Here is a 14643-nt window from a genome sequence, read left to right as displayed (position 1 = left end):
TTATGGACAATAATTCCTGCCACCCCACTGAGGAAATACGCTTGTGCACTACCAGTCCCACGACGCCGTGCGAGTGGCCACGCCCGCTGGGGCGGGTGCTTTGGGTTAAATATGTGTGGACAATATGGCAGTGCAAGTTTGTTTGAACTGAGCCTGTGACAAAGGGCAGTGGCCCGAAACGTGTTGGCTCCTAAGAGAGGCTGTTGACAATCTGTGTGTTCATGCTACTGTCTGAATTCGAATTCACCAGCATCACTAACCTGTCGTGGGCTCCTTCGTTGAGGGCAACTTCTTTGGATGTGTATATATATATATATATATATATATCTCCCACACAGCGGCTCTGTTTTGCGGCGTTCGGCGCTCTAGGACGGTGCGTTGTAGAGATGGCGGAGCCCCAGCCGTTAAATTTTCCACCACAACAATCCTTTTAGGACAAAGTTCCACACGCACTCAGAAGTAAAAGTTTCTTGTGCTTTTTCGTTTATTTGGCAGCAATCATTATCCAATATGCAGTTGCCCTACGCATTTCAGTCTGTACTCAGACCTTGCTCACGGGTAACCAGCGCCGGTGTCACCACTTCTCAACAGAATCAAAACAAATCACAGCCAGAAATCTAACGAATAGACATCATGTAACAAACTGTCTACTGTCCATCCTTTAAAACTGTTATCTTACTTATTATAAGAAGTAACAGTCTAGTATTGGTATAAACCTCACCAATATTTACCCAAATTGAAATGCAAAGATTAACCTTGCTAACCGAAAGCATGATGATAATTGTTGAAAACCAACGTAATACTGTGATTGCCTACGACACCCACAATGCATCGTAACTGGCCATGTGGGCTGTCTAGTATAAATTTGCAAAACAAACAAGGGACTACTGTTTGTATACCGTGATCAGGGACTGGTAAAGTCCGAAATGCGTGGCGGGAGAAACCTACCGAAAATAAAGCACATAAACCAACTTTGAAGTGGGGCGCGGCGTCTTCTTTGACGAGGATCTTGATTTGAAAAAAAATTATATATATATAATATATCCATCCCCCAGTGGCAGGTGCCACTGGGTAGTTATAGTTCGAACCGTGTTTCTATACGAAAAGCATTTTTCTAGTTTATTAATAACTTTGATACTGTTTGCCGAAACTACCCAAAAAATCTTTTCCACATCCGCTCCTTCCCGGAACATTTTATGGTGATCCGTTAAGCGGGGGCAGAGAAAAAGGGGATGCTCCCAAAACACATTTTTCCAATTCATTTTTTGAAAGGAAAATTGAACAGTGATACTGCAAAAACTGCTGCACAGATTTACACCAATTTGACAGAAAGCTAGATCTTGGTCCAGAAAGCGCTTTTTTGTGATTATGTGTAAACCTGTTCAGAAGTTTTTGAGAAATTAAGGATTAAAATATTTGTATATCAAGGGACATGGAGGATCTGTAGATCCAACAGATCTCCAGAGGAAATCAATGGCCGCCACCACATCAACAGCGATGTGGCAGCAGCTGTCTTAGGACTCTGGACTCGGCAATAAAGTAGCTCAATCTTGCACCATTCCATGCACAGGTGTCATAAATGATGTTGTTGCAAATGTTGCAGTGATATTATCAATGTCCTTTCTGGCTTAAAGTGCCACATACATTATGCAAAAAAGGAAGCAGGGAATCCTGGGTAGATTCCAAGTTTTAGGGGAGAGCAGCTTCTTTATATGAACACCCTACAATACCACCAATGCTCTGAATCTGCTGACGAGATGTCTGTTTTTCTTGCAGAATTTTGTCAACATAGGATTAGTACAGAGCCATCCATGCCAAGATAGAAAAGTGACAGAGCTTTATTGAAATGTTTGCACCAAAGTCTTTAGGCATAAGATTAGCTAGTGTCATCCACACAAAGCTGAAAAAAGAGAAAAGCCTTTTACAATTTCAGGCAGAGCATTACAGCTATGAATAGGTAAAACACGACCCACGCAGACCTGGAAAGAATCAAAGCAGCTCCTGACACGTGCTTTTCTCTCATTAGGGCTCGTCGAACAGGCATAGCTTTGTCTAGACACAAGGGAGCAACGAGTAGAAGTCAATATAATGTCCTTTCAGGCTTAAAGTGTTACATATAATATGCAAAAAGTGAAGCAGGGGACCTGAGAAGTTCGGAAGTTTTAAGTGGAAAGCCCCAATCAAAAGCTGTGATACTGTGTCGTAAAGGTATCCTTGTGCAGACCTTCGAGTAAGTCCAGCACCACACGATGCCAGCTACCCAAAGAAAATAATGGCAACAGGGACTTAAAATAACACCCAATAAGAAATCATGTTAAAATGAATTAATAAAAAAATGTAAACAACATTTAATGATAAAAAATCTAAATAAAAATATTTTGTAATTTTAATATAAAATATTTGAAAACCCCTTTTTTAATTAAAACATAAACGTACCTTTAATTTATTACTTAATTTAGCCATTTTAATACATAATAAATAAATAAAAATACCCTTCTTAAGGTTGAAATTGTCACTCAATGAGATTTCTAAACATAAATTACACTTATTTATATTGGTTAAATATTTTATTCAAAATTAAGTTAATAATGCAGTAGCATTTTTACTGTTTTCTACAATAAAAAGAAATATATGCATTTATTGGAATTCATTTTTAACATGAAATTATTTTTACAAATCTTTCATGTTCAATATACTTTTTTTCTTTTCCATTTACCTTTCTATAGAAAGATCTAGCCGGGTGGTTGTGGTCTCGGTCTATGTGTGAAAAGCTACTAGTAGTAACTTTACACTCATAATTTTGTCTTCACAGGTGAAGTATGGGCTGGAGACTAGTAAGTCTACATATTATAGTAGGTACACTTGTAAATGGTAAATAGGCTAAGTAGTAAATTTACTACAAAGTGTATGAGTAAATTTACACATGTTGGGTTACTCACATGAAAATGTACCTTCTTGAATTGGCCCCAAAACCTTTCATCTGCGGTGTTCCACATGGCTGCTTCCTGACCCCATTCCTATTCAATCTGTATTTGCGCTGTGCAACAGCTTGGTGCTGGATTTTACATGTATGTGCCGAGATGTCCCTGGGTGAGTCGTGCGCTATACAAGAGCACCCTAACATAACATAACATATGCAGCAGACCTTTTCTACCTACTCTAACGAGAAAGAGTAATCTTCCATTAAACATTGTTTTCTGTTGGCCTCTATTCTGTCATCTGTGGGCTACTGGATGTCAACCAGCTTACTTCGTCTTAGCCCTGGAAAGACTCAGATCCTAGCGGTCCCCCGTTCCTAGTACTTAACTCATAAAAGAATAAGTGCCAGTGCCCAATGTTTGCTTAGGGTGCAAAGTCTACATTCCAGTTCATTCCTCTTTAATCCACCACTAGACGCTCCCTGCCTCATTATCTCACTCTTGCGGGTTCTATTTATCCATTCTGTGTTCCTTTGCCGTGGTTTTCCATCTTTCTCTTCCTCCTTCTTGTCCCCTTATGTGTTTTTCTCTCTCTTGTTCTGGGTTGAAGTCTCGTTAAGAAAAAAAAGGTCGGTCCCCACCAGTGATTGCGAATAGACCTCACCTGAAACCACTGGCTCAAATTAAGCACTGCTCATCTCCCTACTATTTGGGAACCCTCTTAGTGACCCAGAACCATGTGTACTCCACCATCAACATCCACAGCAGTTTGGAGTCCCACCCTGTTTTCTTCAGCTTCAGACCCTACAAAGATCTATATTCCACTCAGCCTTCAAATCCCTATGATGAATGCATTCCTTCAGTCTAGGCTGGATTACACCAGTGTGGTTTTCCTTCAGGCCAAGGAATAGATTATCTATTTGCCATAAATATGTTCGGAATTCTTCAGCTTGTCAAGCGGCAAATATACGTAGATACGCCTGGAGTTTAAATCACTGTACTGACTGCCTATTAAACTACACCCATTATCAAATCTTTGAAGATTGCTCATAAGGCAGTCTATTCTAGTACCCCGACCATTTTGGCTAAAAAGAAAATCACCTTATGCCACCCTTCTCAGAAACTGAGATCTGCCAGTTGGTTTCCTGTTGATCTTCCCAAAACTTGGATGACTCTAAGCTGTGACAATGCAGTTTCAATTGCTGCTGCTAGGCAATGGGACAGTCCTTCTCGGACTGCGCTCTGACCAAATATGGCTTACTTCAGATGTCTTCTAAAGGCTTCGCTTTCTGATCTATAATTGCTGCAGCTCATTAATATTGTGTGTGTTATGTTTGCCTGGCACTGAGAGCCTTCAGTCTACACTGCGCTTTACAAATATTTGCAACATAATATAACTCTTGTTGCATACTGGCACCTCTGAACCAGCAACCATCCAGACCATCTGGAAGCTTCTGTGGTCATACACCATAACTATCTGCACAGGGGAATACACATCCATCCATGTCGCAGTATCTATGCATAGAAGAGGTTACAGATTGTAGACCACGGCCAACTCTCTTCATCCTGAGTTACTTCTCAGTCTAGGCTCTCCCAGGTCCTCGTGCTAGTCCTAGTAGAAATTTGCGGTCTGTGAGTCAATACTGAGAGAATATACCTAGTTGTCACTCTTTTTCGGTAAATAACCACAAACAAACTGCCCTGCCTCCCGAACCAGGGTGTGTATATGACTTTTCAGCGTACTGTCGCTCCAAGGTCCGGAACTCTCTGAACTGAGGATATTTTCACAATTAGCAACACCTATGTTTACCTTTAGATTAGACTTATTGTATCGAATTGTGATGTGCACTCCTGTCAACAAGTTGGAACCACTCGCCATCTTTATTTGGCAAGGTGCAGATGTACGTCCTGGTCTTCTGCTGGGATCATGCATTTTATAGGCCTTCTTTTTTCACTTCTATTTTGAGTTCAGAATATTATATTTCATTTGATGGTCAATTATACACACTAAGTCGCGGAGAGGGTGGTAAACAAAGTGCCCACAGGTGTACGTTCCGGGATGCTTATTTCAAAGCTCTGATCACGCTCTAACTTGTGTGGTCCCACCGCCCCTGGGCCACGAACAACAAAACTACAATCTATGCAAAAGGAGCGTGTGATTCATCAATCCTTCAGTGATAATCAATGTTCCAAGCACTATGCTCATGTATCGTCTATTCTTTATATACCACACAAAGAAAATCCCTTGGGAGTCTTGTTAGTTGGAAAATCAGTTCCGAATTTATTGTTCAATCCAATTTCTCAATAAAAAAAGTACACAATCAAGTCAATCCAGCCAGTGATCCCGGGGAGTAGGTCTTCTATATGCCACATTTCCAACGCCCGCCACCGGGCGGAGATTCGGCGCTGGGCTCTTTCCTCTTCACTCGCTGTTACTGGGGGAATCCAGGTTAATTTATTTTCCTCCACTTAGTAATATGCTTAAATTCAGCGGGTCACCGCGTCTGATCTGAGGTCGTAACTGGGGGTTGCACAACTAGTAAGCATGGAGGAGTCTCGTTCGGGTGGTGGTGCATGGCCGTTTTAGTTGGTGGAGCGATTTGTCTGATTAATTCTGATAACGAACAAGACTCCTCTATGCTAACTAGTTATGCGACCTGATATCAAGTCCGATTTTTTTTAAAATAAGTAGAAAATTACTAAGAATCATTTTTATAACCTATTCCTACATGGCGGTGGTAAATAAAGATTTAATCTGACATGGCCTATTTTGGAGAAATCTATGCCTTCATTTATTTATTAAGGTGTACAAACCCTAATATGTAGAGTGCCTTATTTATTTTTAGATCACCACTCTTCCATGTGGGATTTTAAAGCACACTTCAGGGGTAACATACAACTATATATAGTAATTTCCTACATAACAAAGGTATTTTACCCTGCCATGTGTCACTGCAGTGCATTAAAACTGCAACCCAGCCCCACGAATCAAGGAAAACGGTCACCCACGCACTCATAACCAGCAGACTGGACTACGGAAACGCCCTCTATGCTGGAATCAACATGTTTCTTCTCTGCTAACTCCAGACCATACAGAATACCGCAGCCAGACTCGTCCTCGGCATCCCTTGACATGCATCCGACCCCAACAACGTCCGACCAATAACCAATATTCCCATGCTAGCCAAGGTCCTGGAAAAATGTGTTCAGCAACAACTAAACCAACACATTCTGAACTTCAATCTACTGAATACTTATCAATCGGGTTTCAGACCTGGGCATAGTACAGAAACAGCCATCTTACATATAGTAGATGACGCCCTGCAAGCCCTGGACCACAATAAAACCTGCCTGCTAGTGTTACTCGACCTCTCCTCAGCCTTCGATACGGTCAATCACGACAAACTACTAAGAAGACTAGAATACAGGATGGGTTTCTATGGTAACGTCCTTCAGTTGTTCAAATCCTTCCTGGGAAACAGAACACAATCCTACTTGAGCAACAACAATCTTTCAGCGTCCTCCCTTAACCTACTGGGAGTTCCTCAAGGTTCCACACTATCTCCCATGCTATTCAACCTATATGTCGAACCACTCACCGAGCTATTACAGTTGGTGAACATATCATTCCACATGTACGCGGATGACACCCAATTTTACATCAAGATCTCCTCCATCGAAGATCTAAGTTCAATGAATACAGCCCTCGAAAAGACAGTCAAATGGTTATCGTCCAACTTCCTCAAGCTAAACTCTCAAAAAACAGAGTTTCTTCTAATCTCCCCCCCTAAGAAAACCATTGAGACAAAGGAATGGATCAAAACTATCACTGCGTTGAACTGCACGCCAACAGTAGTGGATTCCTCCGTATCACTTTGGAATCACGCTGGATAAGAACCTGAACATGCAAAACCACGTCAACTCACTGGCTAAAAATGCCCGCTTCCATCTCGGCTATCTCAGAAAAATGAAACCTTTTCTTGGGAACGCGGACCTCAAATCGGTAGTCCAATCCTTAGTTATTTCTAGACTGGAGTATGGTTGCACCACCCTCGCGGGTATTCCCAAACTCTCAACCGCCCCGCTAAAGGCCTTTCTCAATGCTGCAGCAAGCCTTTTAACAGGCTCTAGGACATTTGATCACATATCGCCACACCTGAAAGCACTCAACTGGTTATCCTACGAAGCCCGAATCCACCTAAAAATGGCCTGCATCACACATAAGGCTCTACAACACAACACCCCACAGTACCTAGCACAAAAACTCAGCCTATCTGGAGGAAACAGACATTCAAGGAGTGCAAACAATTTACTTCTGAAACCTGCACGTTTCAAAAAGTCTAAAACCTCCAACAGAACATTCTCTGGGGCAGCTCCCAGAATTTGGAACTCCCTTCCACCACACATCAGAAAAATCTCCTCTATCCCTCTCTTCAAAAAGGAAACAAAATTATTCCTGATGAGCAATTTCCTACCTTAACTTAAGACAACCACGTCACTAGAGCGACAATCCCCAATCTACTGTTATTCGTTGGTGTGCATATTGTGTGACCTGCATTTATTTAAATGGTTTTGGGCTCAGAACATTCTTCTCAACTTTCCTAAGAGAAATGATGACCCGCACGAACTTGAATGGTCTTCCTATTTGTGTTTCAGAACAAACTCTCTTAATATTGTCACTCCCGGTTACCCGCAGACTGTTTTTTCCCTGTTGAAAATTTGTTTCTAGAAAAAGTTTCCCTGTTTGCATTTGTTCACTTTGAATGTTTCACCTTATGTTTGATGTAAAGCGCTGTGATACCCTATTTTGGGTCTGGTCCGCACTCTATAAAACTTTATAAATAAATAAATAAATAAAAAACCTCCACTGGCTCCCTGTCGAGAAAAAAGTAACTTTCAAGATACTCACCCATGCCTACAAATGCCTACAAATGCCTCACAACACCAGACCCCAATACCTCAACGACAGAATCTCCTTCCACGTGCCCAAGAGGCACCTCCGATATACCGACCTTGCCCTTGCCAAACTCACGCACTTCCAAAGAGCAAGAACCATCTCCTACATCGCTGCAAAGAAATGGAACAAGCTGCCGGCCTACATGAGACATGCCGCCCCTGCACACCTTCAGGAGGACCCTCAAGACCTGGCTCCTTGACTGACCGGCACAGCTTCTCCCCCCTTTCCCCCCCCCCCCAGCACCTTGAGACCCTCACAGGGGAATAGTGCGCATAATACTCCCTGATTGAACCCAGCCAGAGCACTGTGACGATGACGGTGGACATATATTTTTGTCATATATGTGGGTTGTGAAAATACACACCTGAACCAACCTATGATACTTAACTTTCCATGCCATAGGTGCACATAATGTCCATTTTGACAAGGAGTGATCCTCTTGGGGTAATAAGGGGTGGATCGATAAAGTCTGTATTCAAAGTATACCACCTAAACCATGGATTTATATGATCAATTTGTAGGCTATGTAATTATTCCATACCTCTCATGCCACCTTTGGCTGGTTATTTACATCTGCTATTTTTTCAGTATCTCCACCCACTTCTATACCTTAGATACTTTCAGGACTTATATGTATATCAAGACATATTGGCAAAGTATGAAGTACTTTGCAAAAAAAGATATGAAAGCTGAAAAGTGCCAAGCATTACCTGAGTCACTAAATAATATTTAGAGAGGTTGATAGAATGAGAACCATAGAGTTGGGTGACAATAGACATACGTTATTCAGAGCTAAGATAACAAGGTGCATACTTTACAAATACACTATATCCTATGTCATAGTCCTAGTCAATTTTATTGTATGGTTAATAAAAATCTTTACAAACAGGACAAAAGCATGGGAATGTATAGCATTCAGATAAAACCATATGATAAAAACGTTGCTAAGTACCGACAGAAGAGATTCAGATAGGTCTTGCTTTCCTAATAAGTAGAAAACACATAGAGCACATGGCGAGGTTGTCCTTTGTGTATAAGTTTAGAGCAATAAGCCTAAGGCACGAAACACAGAACCCAGACCCAATGCTAAACAGGTCTAAAATGATGGACAGAAAAGATAGCTGATCTTTGTTGAAAGTGATTAAAAACCAGCAGACAATGCGTAAAATAAGACCAGCTTTGCACAAAAGTGTTACAAGCAGTGTGCAAATTTCGCATAGCACAGGCCTAAGTGTAGAACAGTGAGCTAAACGAGAATAGATAGCAAAAGATATCATACTTTAAGACTGGCCTGGGGCAGTCCGGCCAGTACATTTTGGAGTGGATCAGTACAAGGAGTGGAGGTAAATGTTCTAAAAAAACATGGGCGCTGGCCAGCCTAGGAAAATCAAGCAGCAGCTTGGATCATTGTAAAACTCTAATGGGTAGTGATGTACATACACTAGAGAACAGTGTGCATGAGGGCCTGAAGTTGTGGCTAGACCCGCCCCTTATGCAAACCGCTGTGAGAATATTCTCTGGTTTGACGTTTTGATCATGTCGTTGTCGTGGCGGTTCTGCCAACCCCTTGTGTGCGATTGAGGATAGTGAGCACAGGGGCCAATATTTACAGTCTTTGAAAGTGTGTTGCCGTAGCACTGGTGCGGTTGGCTAGATCCAGTTTGGTCGCTGCCATCCGGAGAAATTTGACAGTATTAATGTTTAGTAGTGGATTTAATGGATCCAGGCTGGCAATTACTGCCTGCCGGCAGGTGCACTCTTGAGGTTGGCACGGAGAAAGGTTCTCCTTTGCCGGAGTAATTGGTGGCAAATTCACAAAACATGAATAAAGTTTCCTTTCCTAAGTCTGCATAAGTGACAGCTTATGTCATAAGTAGCTGGGCGGCGCCAGGCCAGAAGGTGAGCGTAAAAATGTCACTTGCCCTGTCCTGAAGCCACAAGCCACAAGCCATGCTTTAATCCACATAGTATAAGTGCTGCTGATGTAATTCTGCTGCTTGGTTGAAGAGTATGTTTGACTGGCCATGCGTGGGAGCGCTTGCATAAGGCTGTCAGATCCTCCAGTTTTTATTTTTCTTTGGCCGCGAGTAATGGTAATTTCATAAAGACCTTGAGGGAGAGGTGTTTGCTGCAGGCTTCGGACAGTGGGAATTCCCTCAGTTTATCCTCAAGGTGTTGTCTGTATGATGATCACTGGTCGGATTGCTCAAGTTTGCACCAGATTAAGCCATGCGTGGTATCGAGTGGTGTGGTGCCAGTCTGAGCCCGTAACACAAGTTGAGGAAAGAGCTGCCTCTGGCCCAGTGCTGTTTAGTGATATTATACTCAAGTCTCTCTTGTGCCGGTGACGCTCTCTTTGTAAGACGCAGAGCGGCTTTGTAAATTATGGTGAACAGTTAGTCCACTGACCCAGCCTCCCTTCCCAGGGTGATTTTACTGCTGTAAGTTAGTGTTGGGACAGATTTTGCTTTCATCACCTGGAGAAGTGGGTTAAGGCTAGGTCGTTGGAGCTTCAGGGCGATAGATGAGACTAGAACCCTTGTATATGAAGCGTACATGAGAGGTAAATGATCTTTTGCCATATAGAAGGATTCCCAGTTATTTATAGTCCCTGTTGTGGTGGAGCCTGAGGCCCTTGAGCCACCACCTGTTGGCCAGGTTGGTTTTAGGCTCAAAGAGACCCTCTTGGTTTTTGCTAGATTGGTTTCTAACATATTTCAAACTGTGTAGTCAAGTTGAGGTGTCAGTAGCCATTGGAGTCCAATCTTTGTCTGGCTTCGTAACATCATCTGCATATAACAGGTGTGTCATTCTTTGGCCTCCTTGTTTGGGTGGATGGCAGTTTGCTTCATCAAGGTGTTTTGATAAATCGGCTATATAGAAGTTAAAAAGCAAGGGGGCCAGCATGCAGCCTTGCATCAGCCTGGAGTTTGTGGGGATCATTCTTTAAATGTAGAGACCTTCTAGTTTGATCAGCACCCAAGTGTTAGTGTACAGCTGCACTCTTGCTCTCAACAGGACATCAGGCTGGCCCCAGTCCCCCAATTTGCATCATAGAATCCCTCTTGGTATGCTGTTGAATGCGGCACTAAAGTCCACAACGCAAGAGTAAAGTGCCCTTTTACCTCTGAATGCTTTTTCACACATGAGCACCAGAGCTATCCGGTTCGAGGAGGTGCCACATTTGTCTCTGAAGCCGCATTGATTCTTTGGTATGATCTTCTGCCCAGACTCTAAGGTCGTCAAGTTACAGGCTGGCGTAAAGCTTGGCATCGTTATCAATTCGAGCAATGAGACGGTAGTGGCGAGGGTCTGATTTCATGCCTTCTTTGAAGATTAGTTGAATGATTGATCCTCTCCAAAAGTCTGGGATGCAATTGGTTGCTAAACAATATTTGAACAGTGACGTTAGGACCTCAGATCAGAGAGTAGGCTGGGATGCAAAGAAGGCAGTGGGTAGCCTATTGGGACCTGGGGCTCCATCTTTCCGCAGACTTGCCAGTTAAAGTGCCTCTATTTTGCTGCGCGTGTCGGGAGGATTTAGAAAGCCAGATGTCTCGATAGCCTTCGGAATCATAGGTAGATCACTTGGCAAGCTGCTAGGGGTGGTCAGGCATTAAGCTTGTGATGAAAAGTGAGCCGACACGAATGAGACCCACCCTGGTTCAGATATGTTTGCGTTAGTACCTCTCCTACTGCCTATTGCAGCTTGGTTGATCAGTGAGCAGAATTTTTTCGTCTTCCTTCCCTTGCTTGCGACTAGTAATTTGAGCCACGTCCTTGTTCTTTTCCCTTTTGGCACGCTAGATTGCTCTCCTGAATAGGGATCCTATGTTATGTCCGCCTTCGGTGGATTTTGTTTCAGTAGTATTGATTTGCTGACAGTGTCATCATGCCTATTGTCACTTTTTGTATGTATTGCATATAAATAGAATCCTGAAGAGTGTGCTCAGTACATTCAAAATGGCCGACAATCCGTCAACTGTATGGAGAAGCCCAGTCCGGCTTGCTGCTGTTGGGGCACCCATAAAAAACAAATGTATCCTGTTGAAATCTCTCCTCTAATATGCATTTCTCATAAAATATTCTGAAATGTAATATTTAATTGTATTTTGACTTACAGCTTGCTAAAGAATACGGCATGGACTTCTACGAGACAAGTGCCTGCACCAATATCAACATCAAAGAGGTAATGTGGAATTCAAGGACATATTGACATGTTAAAAAGAATGCAAATAGTTGATTTTGTATTAAATATACTTGCTACTTATGGTTCTACCTAGATTTATTTGCTATTGATTTAGTGCATAATCGGGTTTGGGACAAGGTTCCTGTGGGATTTACGTAGGATGCAGACGGAGACGTATGAAAACCAATAAAGTTGTGGGATATGTGACTCTCTGTACCTCATGAGCCAGGCCTCAACTGAAATAATATGTCCAGTCTTGAAATTCACACTTGCTGAAGTGTGAAAACCGATGGGTTCACAGATGGACTGCCTATGTAATTTGATGTAATCCTATAGTTTCCCCCTGCCTGCTGTTTTACCAACAGAGCTGAGATTTGTAAGTCACGGCGGGAAAAAAAGGAACATTTGAGAATCATCAAACACTGGTAGCTGTTCCTGATGACATGTAAACTTTAAGCAGAAAATGCAACCAAAATCACCTTATGTTTTTTAGTTGGCTTAGCGATTCCTAAATGATTATTAAAGCAAAAAGTGCCTAACTATCCATGCACCAAGGATATTATAATACTTTTGAAGCCTCACAAACCGAACAGCTTGCTTGGCTTTCTCTAGGTGAAAGCCTCTTATGGACCATACCGAAACAGTGGGCTTAGAGCCCGCCCATTGCTTAACATTGGTTGACTTTATCGTCACACTCATGTGCTTGCCTTCCTCTTCATGCTCCCTCTGGAGCATAGCCTCTTCACTATCCTTTTGATTGACTGACTTGTATCCTCCCACTGTTCAATTTTAAGGAACTACGAGACGAGGTACAGACGGACAGAGCGGGGCCTCCTTCCTGAGCAGCCTGTCAGGTTGAGGTGAGGCAGGGCTATCCTACAATTGAGGATACCTTGGGTATAACCTGACAAAACGGATAAGCAGGAATACCGGTGTTGTATATACCTTTATTTATCTCTAGTTCACTTTTTGCAGCAGCAATATCACTATTATCACTATTATATCTGGTCCTGAAGAAAGCCGCTGATACAGAGGTCTGATCAATAGGCTGAAACATGTCGACCACATTGTGACAGTGGTTATACATCCATACCACTGTGCTGTTCCTTTTTAACCCTGTCAGGTAGAACACATCACATGGGATTAGTACCCATCCTTATAAAGATAAAATAAAACATCTCTGAGCTTCTTCCTTAACTACGAAGTGGCAGCTCCCAGTGGCGACTAGGTTGTCCCCACTGGTAAGGAGGACCCATATGATGAAGCATGTCACCTTCGGGTGAGTGAGGGTTCTAATCCTTAAGGGATGTCTCCCCCTTAATGATAAATTACACGTGAGTTGGTTTGAGAGAGGAAGGGCCTTACTTGATGTGAAGCTTTTAAACACATGAGTTAGACTGTAGGTATGTTTTTTGGTATACACAGTTAATATTTTGGGAACTTACACCTACTGGTCTTTAAACGTTCCTTTTCAACCCCCAATCTACGGTAGTGATATTATATATATTCAAATGATATCAAACACTAGTGGTCAACACTCCAGACCCCATGTTGAATCTCTGGGAGAGTGGACTCCGAGTATAGGTCCACTGGCCGATGCAGGTTGGGTTGAAGTTAAATGGCCCCCAGGGTCCTGGCAGCTGGAATACTTACATCATGTCTACTATAATCCAACCGGGCTAAGCAGAATGAAAAGCAGCCTCAACTCCTACTGTTTGCGCTGTGGTAGTGAACCAGGTACCTTCTACAACACAATTTGGGAAAGTGATACTATACAACAATACTGGACTTCCATTCATTCAACCCTACCCCATATTGTGGATAAACGTGTAATACCGTTTAGCAGAATGCTGCACTTTGTCTGTTAATGGTCTGCCTATGACTTGTTCCCATTTAGTGCGTGTTGCAGTTAGTAGAGATGGACGGTGCGTGCATGTGCCCCGATAAAGCCAGTGGGTTAGATGGCTACCTGTCCCCATAAGGTACATCAGATAAACCAACTCATGCGTATTTGGTTCTGCCCCATCAGGTGCCCAGTGTCTTTAAATGTAGCGAGTCAAACTCGCGTGAGTCAAGAACAGTGTCTCCGAGACCCAACGCTCATTTGTGAACTCTGTGTGCGTGAGTAACAGTTTGTCCCCAAATAAGTCCCCAACTGCTGTCACTCCGGCCTGCAACCGGGGTTCCAACTTGCGGATGGTACATGTTCCTAGGTTGGTGGGAATGCCCAACAGTGGTATATTGGGGGCATACGCGGGGAGACTATTAGTGTAATTGAATGCCTGCTTTCATTATGTGAGTGCAGTTCTAAGAAGCATTCCTGCAGTGTGCAGTATAGACACTACCCGGGGAGAACAGTCTGTGCAGCATGCCCTGAGCCAGCATGCACTCCGAGTAAGCAATTTCCTGCAGATTCCGGCCTGCTAACCAATACGAGTGTCACTGCAATTGTGATGATAAGCTGTATGCATAAAAGTCCTCCGTAGTACAGACAAACATAACGTTGTACAGCCGGGGTATATTCAAAGACATACTTCGTCCAGGGACAAAGTCACATTGATCTATATGGACCAGCTTCG

General features: G+C 42.8%; 1 protein-coding gene across 2 annotated transcripts in view; it reads left to right on the top strand.

Moving 5' to 3' along the window:
• RAB15 (RAB15, member RAS oncogene family) overlaps window positions 1-14643 on the top strand; it is a 343974-nt gene that overhangs the window by 320219 nt on the left and 9112 nt on the right. For both annotated transcript variants that reach the window (XM_086937105.1, XM_086937106.1), the window contains exon 6: window positions 11999-12064. In XM_086937105.1, coding sequence (XP_086793231.1) covers window positions 11999-12064 — 66 coding nt within the window. The remainder of the gene's footprint in view (window positions 1-11998; window positions 12065-14643) is intronic.

This window comes from Lissotriton vulgaris, chromosome 9 (assembly GCF_964263255.1).
Source record: "Lissotriton vulgaris chromosome 9, aLisVul1.2, whole genome shotgun sequence".
Classification (NCBI taxonomy): Eukaryota; Metazoa; Chordata; class Amphibia; order Caudata; family Salamandridae; genus Lissotriton; species Lissotriton vulgaris.
This window is presented reverse-complemented; position numbering and strand designations above follow the sequence as displayed.